The sequence below is a fragment of the Sminthopsis crassicaudata genome, chromosome X (genome assembly GCF_048593235.1).
Source record: "Sminthopsis crassicaudata isolate SCR6 chromosome X, ASM4859323v1, whole genome shotgun sequence".
Lineage (NCBI taxonomy): Eukaryota > Metazoa > Chordata > Mammalia > Dasyuromorphia > Dasyuridae > Sminthopsis > Sminthopsis crassicaudata.
The window spans coordinates 64,403,407-64,417,047 of record NC_133623.1 but is presented as its reverse complement, the minus strand read 5'-3'; the positions used below and the strand labels follow the sequence as shown (position 1 = coordinate 64,417,047).

Below are 13,641 nucleotides of genomic sequence, written 5' to 3'. Positions count from 1 at the left end.
AGAGTTAGTTGGCTCCTGCTCACGCAGGCCTGGGCCCACCACACTCTTGTGGGCCTCCACCCATTCTGCCTGGGCATCTCATTCACCCTAGCAGGATACTGGTCCCCAGGAAGTCTTCCAGAAACAGGGATGCACCAGAGGGCCATGAATGGGCCTTTATTAATGATTAATTAGTAACTAACAGGGATATTTGTGAGGCAAATGTTGTCGTTAGAAAATCTCGACTTGTGGCTTGTGCTAACATGTGTCTGATTCCATCCCACCCAAAGGATGCCTACTTTCTAAACACGGAGCCCGTTTTCCCCAGTGTCTTGTAATTATGGGTATTCGTGTACCTGTTTCATTTCCCTTTCTCTCCTAGACTTCCTCCTAGTTTCTTCCTTTGTAAAATTAAAGGACTGCCAAAGATGGCCTCTGAAGTCCCTTCTATCACTGGATTTAACATCCTGGGATATGTCTTAATCAAGGTTATACAAGTAGTATGGACACAGGCTAGTGTTTCTGCCATACTGTGTCATTACATGGTGGATAAGAGGGAGGGCTAAGAGGTGAGTGGAGAGATGAGCTCTGTGCCTTTGGAGAATTGTCTATCATTGGCTGCCTACCCTGTTGACCTCTCAGGGCTGTTGGGGGGATCCAATGGAATGAATTTACAAAGTGAAACAGGCTATTTGGGGACAGTAAATTGGTCTCTCCATGTTTGAAGATCTTTAAGAGGAGGCCTGATGATCATGTGTTGAGGATGTTACAGAGGGGGTTCTGAATCACATGCAGGTTGGATTCCATGCTCTCTAAGGATCACCCTTTCCAATGTGGCCTATGACTGGTATTCGACTGGCTGGAAAAAGGCCAGGCACAGGGAAGCAAGCCGATCCAAAGAACATTTGTTCAGGAGCTTAACAGAGACCCCATTAGAAAGTGTAGGGGAATGGAGACTGATTGTCCTCTGCTCTGAGAGGGAAAGACAACTTGGGCATCAAGGGGGACTCAGGGGCTGAGCTATGAGGAGCAAGGCAGGGGCCCAACTCACTTTTAAGTTGAATTGCTCCATGATGAACTTGAGAAACATTGTAATGCTTCTGATTGCCCGCAGGCGTTCATGGGAGCGTTCAGAATCCATCCAGGTGATCACTTTCTAAAGGTGAGGAGAGAACCATGAATGGCGAGTGGTAAAAAAGAGACTCAGCTAGAGCAGGAAGCCTTGCCTTCACTAGGAACCAGATAAACACCATTCCCAGATCCTCCGTAAGGGAATGGGAATTGGATCTGGAAGCAAAGGTCCTGGATTGAATATAGCAGAAGTATGCTGATAAATATTTCACAAATGCTTGGCGCTGTGTGTACATACTTTATCATTTCCTCCTCATTATTAACATTTTCTCCATCACTTTCTTAATTCTAAACAATCAACAAAACACTAGATCAAGCCAATTTCTGACTTTTTAATGCTTACACTGAAAATTTCAACAATCAGCTCCAGCCAGCTGGCTATAATTCTACCCCTATGATCTCAGGCAAATCTCAAGGCCTCAGTTTCTTTGTCCCTGAGATGAGGGGTTGGCCCAACGATCTGGAATTTCTTCAAGCTCAAGATTTATGATTCTATTGTGAAAGCATATTCCAAATTTCTTGCCAAAACTCTTTCCAGACTCCCAGAAAAAGCCCCTTGGTTTAAAAGTAGGTGATAGATAAAGACAAAAGAGGGGAAAAATCCTTTCTCTGGGAAATGGATTAAGGGGGTCCTAAGATTAACACAGGTTTTGTTGTTATTGTTGTTGTTGCTATGAATATTTTCCCCAGCTGCCTGAAGGGATAGGAGTTAGGAGCTGCCTTTTTTGGGTGAGAAAGGAGGAAGAGCTCCAAGAAATGGGGGGAGGTCCTTTAGGAGCTAAAAGCATGCCTTGGGTGGAGGGTTTCCTGATTCCAAGATCCATGCTTTACTGTTTTCTCATCTTGTCCCCTTTTCTTGGTGCCTCTCGTCTCTGGAAAGGATATCCCAACCCACTGCATTCATTTAAGGAAGTCATGGCGGACTATGGATGGATCTCTCTCTCTCTCTCTCTCTCTCTCTCTCTCTCTCTCTCTCTCTCTCTCTCTCTCTCTCTCTCTCTTTCTGTCTCTGTGTCTCTGTCTGTCTGTCTCTCTCTTTCTCTGTCTCTGTGTCTCTCTCTGTCTCTGTGCGTCTCTTTCTGTCTCTCTCTCTTTCTCTCTCTTTCTGTCTCTGTCTCTGTCTGTCTCTCTTTCTCTCTGTGTCTCTCTCTGTCTCTGTGCGTCTCTTGTCTGTCTCTCTCTTTCTGTCTCTCTGTCTCTGTCTGTCTCTCTCTCTCTCTTCTCTCTCTCTGCCCCCCTTCCCTTCCCCAACCCCAAGTTCAAACTGCCTTGGATATAGATGAAATGTTATAGTAAACAATTGTTTCTAGGCAGCCTAGAGCATATAAAACACAAGAGATACAGTGTTACAATAGTAATATGAATGCTCCTTGCTCCTTGGCACAATGAGCCAATCATTGGCCCTGGTTGGTTCTCTATGAACCCCTGAGGGCCAATTTACAGGTTCCTAGGATCCTAGATCAAGAATTGGAAGGGCCCTCAGAGGGAAGGAAGCTGGTCCACCTCCTCATTTCGTAGAGGCCCAGTGGTGTAAAATGACTTGCTCAGGGCCATATAGCTAGAAAGTAGAACAGGATTTGAACCCAGATCTTCCTGATTCTAAGGCCACTATAGCATGTTGCCTCAATTAAAGCTCCTATAATAGATGAGTGATGACAGATGATAGCAGGCCTGGGCCACAGATACGTATGGGGAAAGAGCTAGGGTCTAGAAGAGTCAATTCAATTATTTCTATCAAAATAATGGCTTCTTCACTAGGAATTTTTCCCCATAAAGTCATAGAATCTTCCCCAGGGTGGTCTAGGAAGTGGAACCCAACGGGCCCAGAAACTGAATTAGAGCAAGATTCTAAGTTTCTAGATTAAGAGCTAGAGAGGGGACAGAAAGGGTACTAATCAGACTTCCAAAGTGGCACCCCATAACTGCAGTGTGGGAAGGCCTAGATGAGGAGAGATGAGGGGCTTGCCTAAGGTCTCAGAAATCCTAGGCGACAAGCAGCCTATTCCAGCTCCATTTCAAGGGGCTCTGGTGGTAACTTCCATTTTCACTGGGCATTAGAGATTAGAGAACATCAGAGTTGCCCAGAGAAACTGAGCTCCAGAGTTGAAAGGGGCCTGGGAAGCCATCTGGTCCAATCCCCTCATTTAACATAGGAGGAAACTGATGCACATAGAGTCTATGTGACTTGTCTAAGGTCACACATAGGCTCTAGATTTAGAGCTGGAAGAGGCCATCTGCTCCAACTCCCCCAGATCACTGAGGAATCACATAGCTAGGAAGTAGAAGGCCTAGGACTTGAAGCCATTAGCATTCACCATTCGGGATTTCCCCCTCTCCACTTGTTGCAGGTGGAGGATTTGGCTAACGTTCTCTGAGGTTAAAAGAATCTGTAGCTTCCATGCGATGAGTGATCCTGCCTGTTACTCTGAGACACGGCCATCCTGCCCAGTTCTCTCAGGGAGAGCCCTTGCCCTCTGTCCCCCGATCTCGGGGCGGCGGAGCTCATACCTCTAAAATGTAGAGTACTTCTCCTGGGTCTGGGTTTTCAGACAGGAACCCCTGAAGTACCTGATCCAGAGCTTGCATTGTTTGGCTGAAGAGAACCTGGGAGGGAGAGAAAAAGCAACCCTCAGTGGTGATGTGGGTCTGGGGGCTCCCAGAATGGCCCTCAGAGGGGTAGGAGAAACCCCAAAGGTCATCCACTTCTCCCTGCCCAATCAAGCCAAAGCACACATCCATTCATTGATTCATTCGTTCGTGTATGTTGGGATTGGGCAGAATGCCCAATCCTAGGGGGGAAATACCCAGAGGTCTAAGGCCTCTCAGGAAGCTTCTGGTCTAGTACTCACACATACATATCTAAATGTCAAATCAATACTTCCTGGCAAAGACACGCTGGTCCGTTGCCTTATTTAGTCTTTTCCGAGACCTAGAAGCCCACTCACTGGCCAGGCTTCCTCCATGTGTATTAATACTCTTTGATGGAAGGGACTGTTTGACTTGTTAAAGGTTCTATATCCCCAGCACTCCGCATGGCGTCTAATGACATAGTGGATGCGCAATCCAGGCTTTTTCCTGCCTTCATCTGTGTATACATAAAAATTCAACAGTACATGTGTGTCCTTCTCCCTCTGTGTGCCTTTCCTGGGTGACCTTGTTCTCTGCCAGGGATTCACTTCTTGTCTATGCAGTGGATGCTTATCTCTGTTTCTCCTTCCTAACCTCTCTCCTGACCCTCTATCTAGCTCACAGACATCTTGGGTTCACTATGTTCAAAACAGAGCTCATTATCTTTTGCCGCCAAACCCTCCTTTCTCTCAATCCTCCCTATTATTGTTGGGAGCAGCTCTAGGCTCCAAGTTACCCAGGCTTACCATGTAGGGGGCATCTCTGATTCCTCCCTCCCTTATCATTTTCCATAGATCTGGCTTTCAGAACTTCTTTCCAGTGTGCCATCTTCTCTCCTCTGACACAGCCGCCCCTCTGATCCTCATCTCTTTGCCCCAGGACTACTGCAGTGGATGCTGGGAAAGCTGCCTGCCCTAAGTCTCTCCCTACTCCAGTCCGTCCTTCACTCAGCTGCCAAACCAATCTTCCTAGAGCACCGCCATATTCAACATTCTCCAGGATTCCCTTTACTTCCAGTATAAATTCTCCTTGGCTTTTGTTGTTGTCATATATTTTTCAGGCAATTAAGTTTAAGTGACGTGGCCAGGGTCATACAGCTAGTAAGTGTCTGAGGCCAGATTTCAGCCCCTCTTGTCTGCAGGAGTGTGCCATTGAGCTGCCCCCTGTTTGGCTCTTGAGGTCCTTTAGAACCTGACCTCCTGACTTTCTAGTCTTCTTAAACCTCACTCCTCCCTGTATTTTGACATCCAGATAACACTGGAACTTGGCATTCCTCAAAACAAGACCATTCACCTTTCATCTCTGGGCATTTTCTGTGGATGTGCCCATACCTGGACTGCCACCGTTCCTCACTGCACCTCCTGGCTTCCTTCGGGTCCACCTAAAATCATGCCCTATCCTGGTCCCAGGATATCTAGTCACTGCTCACATCTATATCTAGAACTGGAAGGGGTCTCGGATGCCATTGGGTCTAGCCCTGTCATTTGGCAAAGGAGGAAACTGAGTCCCAGAGAGGGGAAGGGATTTTAAGACCAGCCAGATCCAGTCACCCTGGCCTCCCTTCAGACTCTTTAATTTGATTATTGGATGACATGGGCAAGATGATCCTCCTGAGTCTCAGCTACCTCATATGTAAAATGGGCACCATACTTGCACTACCTCCCTCAGCTTTGAGGAAAGCAGTAGAACAGGGGTTCTCAAACTACAGCTCACAAGCCAAATGCCACCCGTTGAGGACGTTTATGCGGCCCTCCGGGTTATGGCAAATGGGCTGAGGGGCGAGACAGAGTGTGAGGTTTTGTTTTTGCTAAAGTCCGGCCCTCCAACCGTCTGAGGGACAGTGAACTGGCCCCCTAGTTAAAAAGTTTGAGGACCAGTGCAGTAGAAAATGTTACCTAGACCATTATTCCTCAGAATATCACCAGCTTCCCTGCCGAGAAATGAAAACAAATTCCCTTCACCTGGTTATAAAGAAGCTCCAACATAGGGAATACAGGCCTGGCTGTTTCTCTCCCTGGACGTGGCACATAATGGGATGTGGAGTGTAGAACTGGGAAGAATGAATCTGGAGTTGGGAAGACCTCTGGCCTCCAATCCTTCCTAATTGTGGGGTCTCGGAGAAGCCACTTGGCTTTCTCACTGAGCCTTAAGCTTCAACCATCTCCTTATTAGATGAAGGCAATGGGTATGGATTTGTGTGTGTTCATGCACCATATGATACTGGTCCCTTCATACTTGATTAGGGTTTAAAGTCCTTGCCCCAAATTGAGTTCTATTCCCTTTATAATCACGCCCATACACACAGACACAGAGAGACCCAGCAGCACACATATACACACAGACACAGAGAGACCCAGCAGCACACATATACACACAGACACAGAGACACACACAGACACAGATGCACATAGAGGCACAGACACACATGTGTAAAAGAAACACAGATGCCCCCCACATATACACACACAAACGCACCCTCCCCTCCTTCCAAGCCAGGTAGAGTTCTGGGTCTGTTAATATTGACTTGAGAACTAGATACCCTTCAACAAATGATAGCATTGTAGCTTTACAGCTCAACCTCTTGCCATCTGCCCTGTAGAGATGCCCTGTGGAACAGGAACTGTGCTAAGGGAAACTCTGACACTCTTGTCCTGGGACTTTGGTGGCCTGTAGGTCATATCAGGACCATTCTATCTAGCTGGTCGTGGACACACTTCACTTTATACTCCATCTACTTCCCCTTTCCCTTTCCTGTTCTGCCCTTTAAATAAAATCGACCTTGCCTTGTTCCTGGGAGGAGTCGGTTGATGTGTTCACTCCCCTGTTAGTCTCCTAAGCAGCCCTTTGACTTTGCACACTAAAGCCAGCCCTTCCCTTGTAAGTGCTACCTCCCTCCCCACCACGTTAGAATGTAAGCTCCATTAGGGAAGAGATTACCTCACTTTTGGTTTGGTATCCTCAATATCCAGTAAATACGGGCACATACTAAGTGCTGAACGAATGTTTTTCATTCATTCCTTCACTCAATCATATATTTAAATGAATTTCTTTTAGTTAAGAAATAACTACCTGAAATTATGGACAACTCCTTCTCCCAATGTCTTTGAGAACCCTGAAGGAAGCCATGTCACTGGGCAAGAAGTGGAGCCACCTCTCTGGGCCCTCTTTTTGTTGTCTGTCTTGGCACACCCACCACATCCCCTGTCACCCTCGGATAGTGATGCCCTCCCTCCAGGCCATGGCAGTAAAAACCGAGGGACCCTGGTCAAGGCCCCATAGTATAATAGTTAAGGCATGGGACAGTCTGGGGTCTCATTCTGAATCCTATCAGTGGCTCAGAGATCACCCTGAAGCGGCCTTGTCTCTTCAGGCCTCAATATTTTCTTGACTAGAGAGACCGAGAAAGTGACTTGAGAGTTTCTGGCAGGACTAGGAACGGAAACCACATGAGTCTGTGATGTGTGGTCTGTTGGGGGTTGGTGATGTCCCTGTTACCTGAATATCAGGAGGGTTCATGATCAGGCAGGTATGCTTCTTCAGTTTCTCCATCACTGGCAGGGTGAAGACACTCCGGAAGCAGATGTATAAAATTTTCGACTTCTCTTTGAGCCCTAGAGGGGGCTTTAGTTTACTAAGAGAGGAGATACAATGGTGGGAAAAGAAAGAGCTGACAGGGGGAAAAGAAATCCAGGGTAAGGGATGTGGGCGCTAGGGGCCAGAATAGACTTCCCTCAGAGAATAAAAGGGGAAAGAAGAACTCTATGGTTTCAATTCCCAGTTTTACTGGCCTCTGTGGGCACTGAGTCAGCCTCTCCATGAGAGGGCGCCCTACTTCAATGTGTCCTCCAGCTAGGCATCTCTCAAAATTTAGCTTTGGAGGGAACGATCGAGCCCCTTTCATTTTTGATTTCAACTCATGAAGGAAACGGGGAGAAATCACCTATGTGCCACAAAAAAGGTGGATAATACTGGAAAATAATAATAGCAATAACAACAACAATGATGATGATGATAATAGCTTGGAGTTTGCAAAGGGCTTTATAAATATTATCCCATTTGATTCTTACAACAGCTTGGGGAGGAGGGTGTAATTTGTAATATGTTTTTAAAACTTTGAATTCCAGATTCTCCCCCCTCTTTTCTCCCTACCCACCACCATTGAAAAAACAACTCCAATTTCCATTTTACAGTTGGAGCTGAGGCAGGAAGAGGTAACTTGTGACTTGCCCAAGGTCACGCTGTTCTGTGACTGAAGCTGCACTCAAATGTAGGTCTTCCTGTCCCCAGACCCAAGCCTCTAACTTATCTCCCCTGAACTCCTTATGACCCAACCTCCTTTGGCCATAGATTGTCAGATAAGAAAACAGTAGCCCATGGGATGACAAGCATCCCTAGTCTCAGTCCCAGGGCTGAAAAGACTAGAAAGCAAAAAATAGAGTGGGAATAGAGATACCTGAGGCTTGCAATAGCCAGCATAGCCTCCTGTCGGACTGAGGTGCACAGAATGTCCCGAGGTTCCTTATCAATCAGATTCTGTAAAAGATAAGAAAGGTGGCCCAAAGAGGGAGTGGGAAGGGGCCGAGGTCAGAGTGGTCATGTTGCCTAAATGATAGTACAGTGAAGTAGAATTGGAAAAGATCGAATGAGTGAACCTGAGGGCCACTCATTGGTAAGTCAAGGTCCCATTAAAAGATAGTCTTTACAGAGTAGCCTGAAGACGCATCTTTGGCAAAATGTTCACAGTTTTCATCAGTGACTTGAGTCGAGGCACAAAGGGAGTGTAAATGTGACTTGGAACTGAGATGAAGAGCCAAGATCCCTAACTTTAGTCCAAAAAACCTCAAACGATGGGTCAAATCAAACAAGATACGATTTAATAGGGTTCTAGGGTTCTATGCTTGGGCTCCAAATATCAATCTTAAAAATCCAGATGAGGCAACAAGTGCCATGGGAGATGATCTAGAGAATAAAACTACTGAAAGCTTGGAATGAAACAATAGTCTTCCCTCAAAATGTATCAAGAGGGTCTTCCTGCCCCAAAGGAAGCCACTGACCATAAGCTTCCTCTTCTTTTATTCTACATGTCAGAAACTCCTGGTATCATTTCTTTGTTCTCTCCGCCTTTGCCACAATGTCTGCTGAAAGAGGTAGCCTTCTCTTCTCCAAGACCAACCCCTCTACTTGTGCCCTTGATCTCTTTCCTCCTATCTCCAATGGCCCCACTGACCTTCTCCTCCACCTCTATCTTACAAACCTCCCTCCAAATCAGCTCCTTCCCTGTAATCTCCAAATATACCTTAATAAACCCTCACTTGAACCTACCATTCCCTCACGCTCTCCCAACTCCCAACAACCAAACTTTGAGTAAAAGCTATCTACTCCCCTTATCTGTCCTTTCTCACCTCCCACTCAATTTTTAGTGTCTTGTAATCTGACTTCCATTCAAGGATGTTCTTAAGAACTAACTCTCCAAAATGCCTATTAAAACAACTCTAAAGTATCATCTTACACTTTTCACATTGGCTAAAATGACAAATGTCGGAGGAAATGTGGGAAAATTGGGACTATAATGAATTGTTAGTGAAGATGTGAACTGATCCAACCATTCTGGAGAGCAATTTGGAACTATGGCCAAAGGGCTACCACATTACATACCCCTTTTAAAATTTAGTATTTCATTTTCCTCCAGTTACAGGTAAAAACAATTTGTAATATGTTTTTAAAACTTTGAATTCCAGATTCTCCCCCCTCTTTTCTCCCCACCCACCACCATTGAAAAAACAAGCATTTTGATATAGGTGATCGATATATAGTCACTGCACACCCTTTGACCCAAAGAGACAAAAAGGGCGGTAGGATCTATTTGTACAAAAACATTTACAGCAACTTTCTGGGGTGGCAAAGAATTAGAAATTGAGAGAATGTCTGTCAATTAAGGAATGGCTGAACAAGCTGTGAGAAATGAGAAGTGGAATGATTTCAGAAAATCCTGGAAAAGCTTACATGAACTGATACAAAATGAAACAATCATTTTGTTACACTGTAACTATAACTATAATATTGTATAATGGTAAATTGTAACTAACTTACCTGTCCTCAAAAATACAACAATCATTAACTATTCCAAAGACTTATGATGAAAAATGATATTCACCTCCAGAGAAAGAACTGATAGCATATGAATGCAGATTGAAGCATATTTTTTAAGACTTTATTATTCGTGGTTCTTTGGTTGGCTTTTTCCCCAATATGCCTAATATGAAAATATGTTTTGCATGATTGCACATGTATAATCTGTAGCAAATTTCTTGCTTTCTCAAGGAGGGGGAGATTAAGGGAGTTAGAGCGAAGATGGTAGAATAAATGCAGGAACTTGCCTGACCTCTCCCCCAAACTCCTTCAAATATTTTAAAATAATGACTCTAAATAAATTCTAGAGTGTCAGAACCCACAAAGATGGGGTGAAACAATTTTCCAGTTGAAGATAACAAGAATGTGGCACTGCAGTGAGAATGGAGTATAGTCAGTGCAGGCCATACCAGCTCAGCCCAAGCAAACCAGAACAAGGCTTTGGGAGCTCCTGAATCAGCAGTAGCTGCCTCTACAGGAGTCAGCCCACAGACAGTAAGGGGGTGGATCGATTGTTCAGAAGAAGAATATAGAAAAAGCTCTTTGCCACCACTGAGGCGAGAGTCTATTACTTTGCTCATAGTTGGATTCAGGACCCAGTCCTGGCTCACAGTCCCATAGGGAGGAAGAGCACTTGCATACCACAGCTTGCAGCCAGAATGGAGCAGGGGACCCTTCTCACAGTTTTTGAGCAGAGAAGAGTGCTTGTCGTTGCTGACAGACCAGAGCACAGGCCAAGACAGTAGTAGTAAAAACACCTCTCCTTAGACCATACTACCTTGGAAGAACTGAAAGCTTACAGGTCCCTAGAAAAATTCTGAAACTTGGGACAATAAACCCTCCCCCCTGGAAGCAGAGCCCTACTTTAACACAGAGTTAAAAATCAAATAATAGATTGGGAAAATGATCAAACAACAACAACAACAACAAAATGTGACCATAGAAAGTTATTAGGATGATAAAGAAGATCAAAATACACATTCAGAAGAATAGAACAAAGTCAAAGCTTCTACAGCCAAAACCTGCAAGAAAAATAAGAATTGGTCTCAGGTCATGAAATAGCTCAAATGGGATTTTGAAAATCAAATAAGAGAAGTAGAGGAAAAATTTGGAAGAGAAATAAGAGTGATCTAAAAAGAAGTACAAAAAAACCAATGAGGAGAAGAATGTCTTATAAAACAAAATTGGCCAGATAGAAAAAGAAGTACACTGAAGAAAACAAAAGGATGTCCTCATTGAGGAAAATAATTCCTAAAAAGTAAGAACTGAGTATATGAGAAATCAAGAAACAATAAAACAAAACCAAAAGAATGGAAAAAATAGAAAACAGTGTGAAATATCTCATTGAAAAACAACTGACTTAGAAAATAGATCCACGAGAGATAATTTTAACGTTATTAGGCTATATGAAAGTTATGATTTAAAAAAAGAGTCTAGACATCATTTTTCAAGAAATTATCAAGAAAAACCATCCTGATATTCTAGAACCAGAGGGTAACATTGAAACTGAAAGAATCCACTAATCACCTCCTAAAAGCAATCCCCAAATGAACACTTCTAGGAATATTATAGCCAAATTTCCGAACTGTAAAATCAAGGAGAAAATATTGCAAGTATCCACAAAGAAACAATTCAAGCCACACAAGATTTAGCAGCTTCTATATTAAAGGACTGGAGGACATGGAATATAATATTCTAAAGAGCAAAGGTGCTAGGATTACAACCAAGAATTCTTTATCCAGCAAAACTGAGTATATTCCTTCAGAGGAAAAATGGAAATTCAATGAAATAGAAGACTTTCAAGCATTCATGATAATAAGACCAGAGCTGAATAGAAAACTTGACTTTCAAATACAAGACTCAATAGAAGTATAAAAAGGTAATCAGGAAAAGGAAATCATAAGGGACTTATTGAAGTTAATCTGTTTATATACCTACCTAAGAAAATGGTACTTGTTACTCATAAGAACTTTCTCATTATTAAGGTACTTAGATGGAGTATATATAGAGGGCACGTGTGTGAGTTGAATATGAAGAAATATCCTAAAAATAAAATTAAGGCGTGAGAAAGGAATCTATTGGGAGAAAAGGAAAAGGAGAGGTAGACTGGGGTAAATTATCATACATAAAAGAGGCAAGAAAAAGCTTTTACAGTGGAAGCGAGAAAGGGAGTAGATGAGAGGGAGGTCATATTGGGGCAGGGAATAGTCAGAAGCAACATACTTTTGAGGAGGGGCAGAGTCGATAGAATAGAATAAGTGTGAGAACATACAGTTTACAGTAATTGTGAAAAGAATTTTCAAGTAAGTTTCTCTGATAAAAGCCTCATTTCTCAAACATATAGGGAACAGAATCGAATTTATTAAAAATGGTAGCTGTTCCTCAAGTGATTAATGATCAAAAGATACTTTAAATGAATAGACATGTAAAAAAAAGTACTGTAACTCACTATTGATTGGAGAGATGCAAATTGGAACAATTCTAAGGTACTACCTCATTCCTATTAAATTGACTGACAGGCCAGAAAAGGAAAATGACAAAGGTTGGATGGAATGTAGGGAAATTGAAACACTAAATGCATCGTTGGTGGAATTGTGAATTGATCCAATCATTCTGTAGAACAATGTGTAACTATGCCCAAAGGGCTATGGAATTATTCATATTCTTTGACCTAGCAGTACCACTGCTAGGCATGTATCCCAAAAGAGATTAAAAAAAGGAAAAGAAACTATATGTACAAAAATATTTGTAGCAGCTCTTTTTGTGTTGGCAAAGAATTGGAAATTGAGGGGATGCCCATCATTTAGGGAATGGCTAAACAAACTGTGTATGTGATTATGATAGTGATATTGTGCTGTGAGAAATGATGCTCTCAGAAAAACCTGGAAAGATTTGCATGAGCTCATGTACTGTGTTCAAAGTACTAGTAATATTGGAAGATGATCAGTGGTGAATGACTTTGCTATTCTCAGCAATATAATGGGCCAAGACAAATCTGAAGGACTTATGATGAAAAATTCTATCTTTACTCAGAGAAAGAACTGATTTGTTAGAATATTGATTGAAGCACATTTTTTAAAACTTTATTTTTCTTGAGTTTTTTTTTTTTTTTTTTGAGAGGGGAGAGGAAATCTGTTTTCTTTAACAACATGACTTTTATGAAAATGTTTTGTATAATTTCACATGTGCCTTCTGGAACTCAATGTTTTAAAAACAAATGTCAAAAATTATTTTACATGTAACTGGGGAAAAGAAAATATCAAATAATCAAGAAGGGGAGAGTAGGGAGAGGAAAGAAATGAAATTGGAACTTAGAATTTTAAAAAAGCAAAGTTAATTGCTCTTATATGTAATAGAAAAAAATAAATTAAAAACTGACTAAAAAAATAAACACAATGCAGTATTAAGTTTAGTCTGCATTATTGTTATTTTCTCAATCACTTTCTTAAGCCTAGAAAAGCAACACAAAAATAAACCAAACCTTAATATGCCACATCTGCTGATTTAAAAGGCATAAATGCTCAAATTAGAAATTTAACAGTTGATTCTTAGCAGATGGTTTGAGCTGGTTCCAACACATCACTACTTCCATCCCTACCACTCAATTGAAGCTTCTCTCCCGAATTCCTAATGATCACTTAACTGTTAAATTTAATGCCCTTTTCTCAGTTCTCTTCAGACTTCTGACAGCCCCGTATGCTGTAGGCCATTGCCGCAACTGGATCCCCCTCCTCCTGTGGAGTTCATGAAATTGCTGCCTCCTGATTCTCCTCC

General features: G+C 42.7%; 1 protein-coding gene across 1 annotated transcript in view; it reads right to left on the bottom strand.

The window, feature by feature from the left end:
• LOC141548663 (maestro heat-like repeat family member 5) overlaps nt 1-13,641 on the bottom strand; it is a 120,718-nt gene that overhangs the window by 43,176 nt on the left and 63,901 nt on the right. The window contains exons 12-15 of the mRNA XM_074277686.1: nt 8,192-8,271; nt 7,234-7,369; nt 3,619-3,714; nt 1,031-1,135 (exon numbers count right to left, since the gene is read on the bottom strand). Coding sequence (XP_074133787.1) covers nt 1,031-1,135; nt 3,619-3,714; nt 7,234-7,369; nt 8,192-8,271 — 417 coding nt within the window. The remainder of the gene's footprint in view (nt 1-1,030; nt 1,136-3,618; nt 3,715-7,233; nt 7,370-8,191; nt 8,272-13,641) is intronic.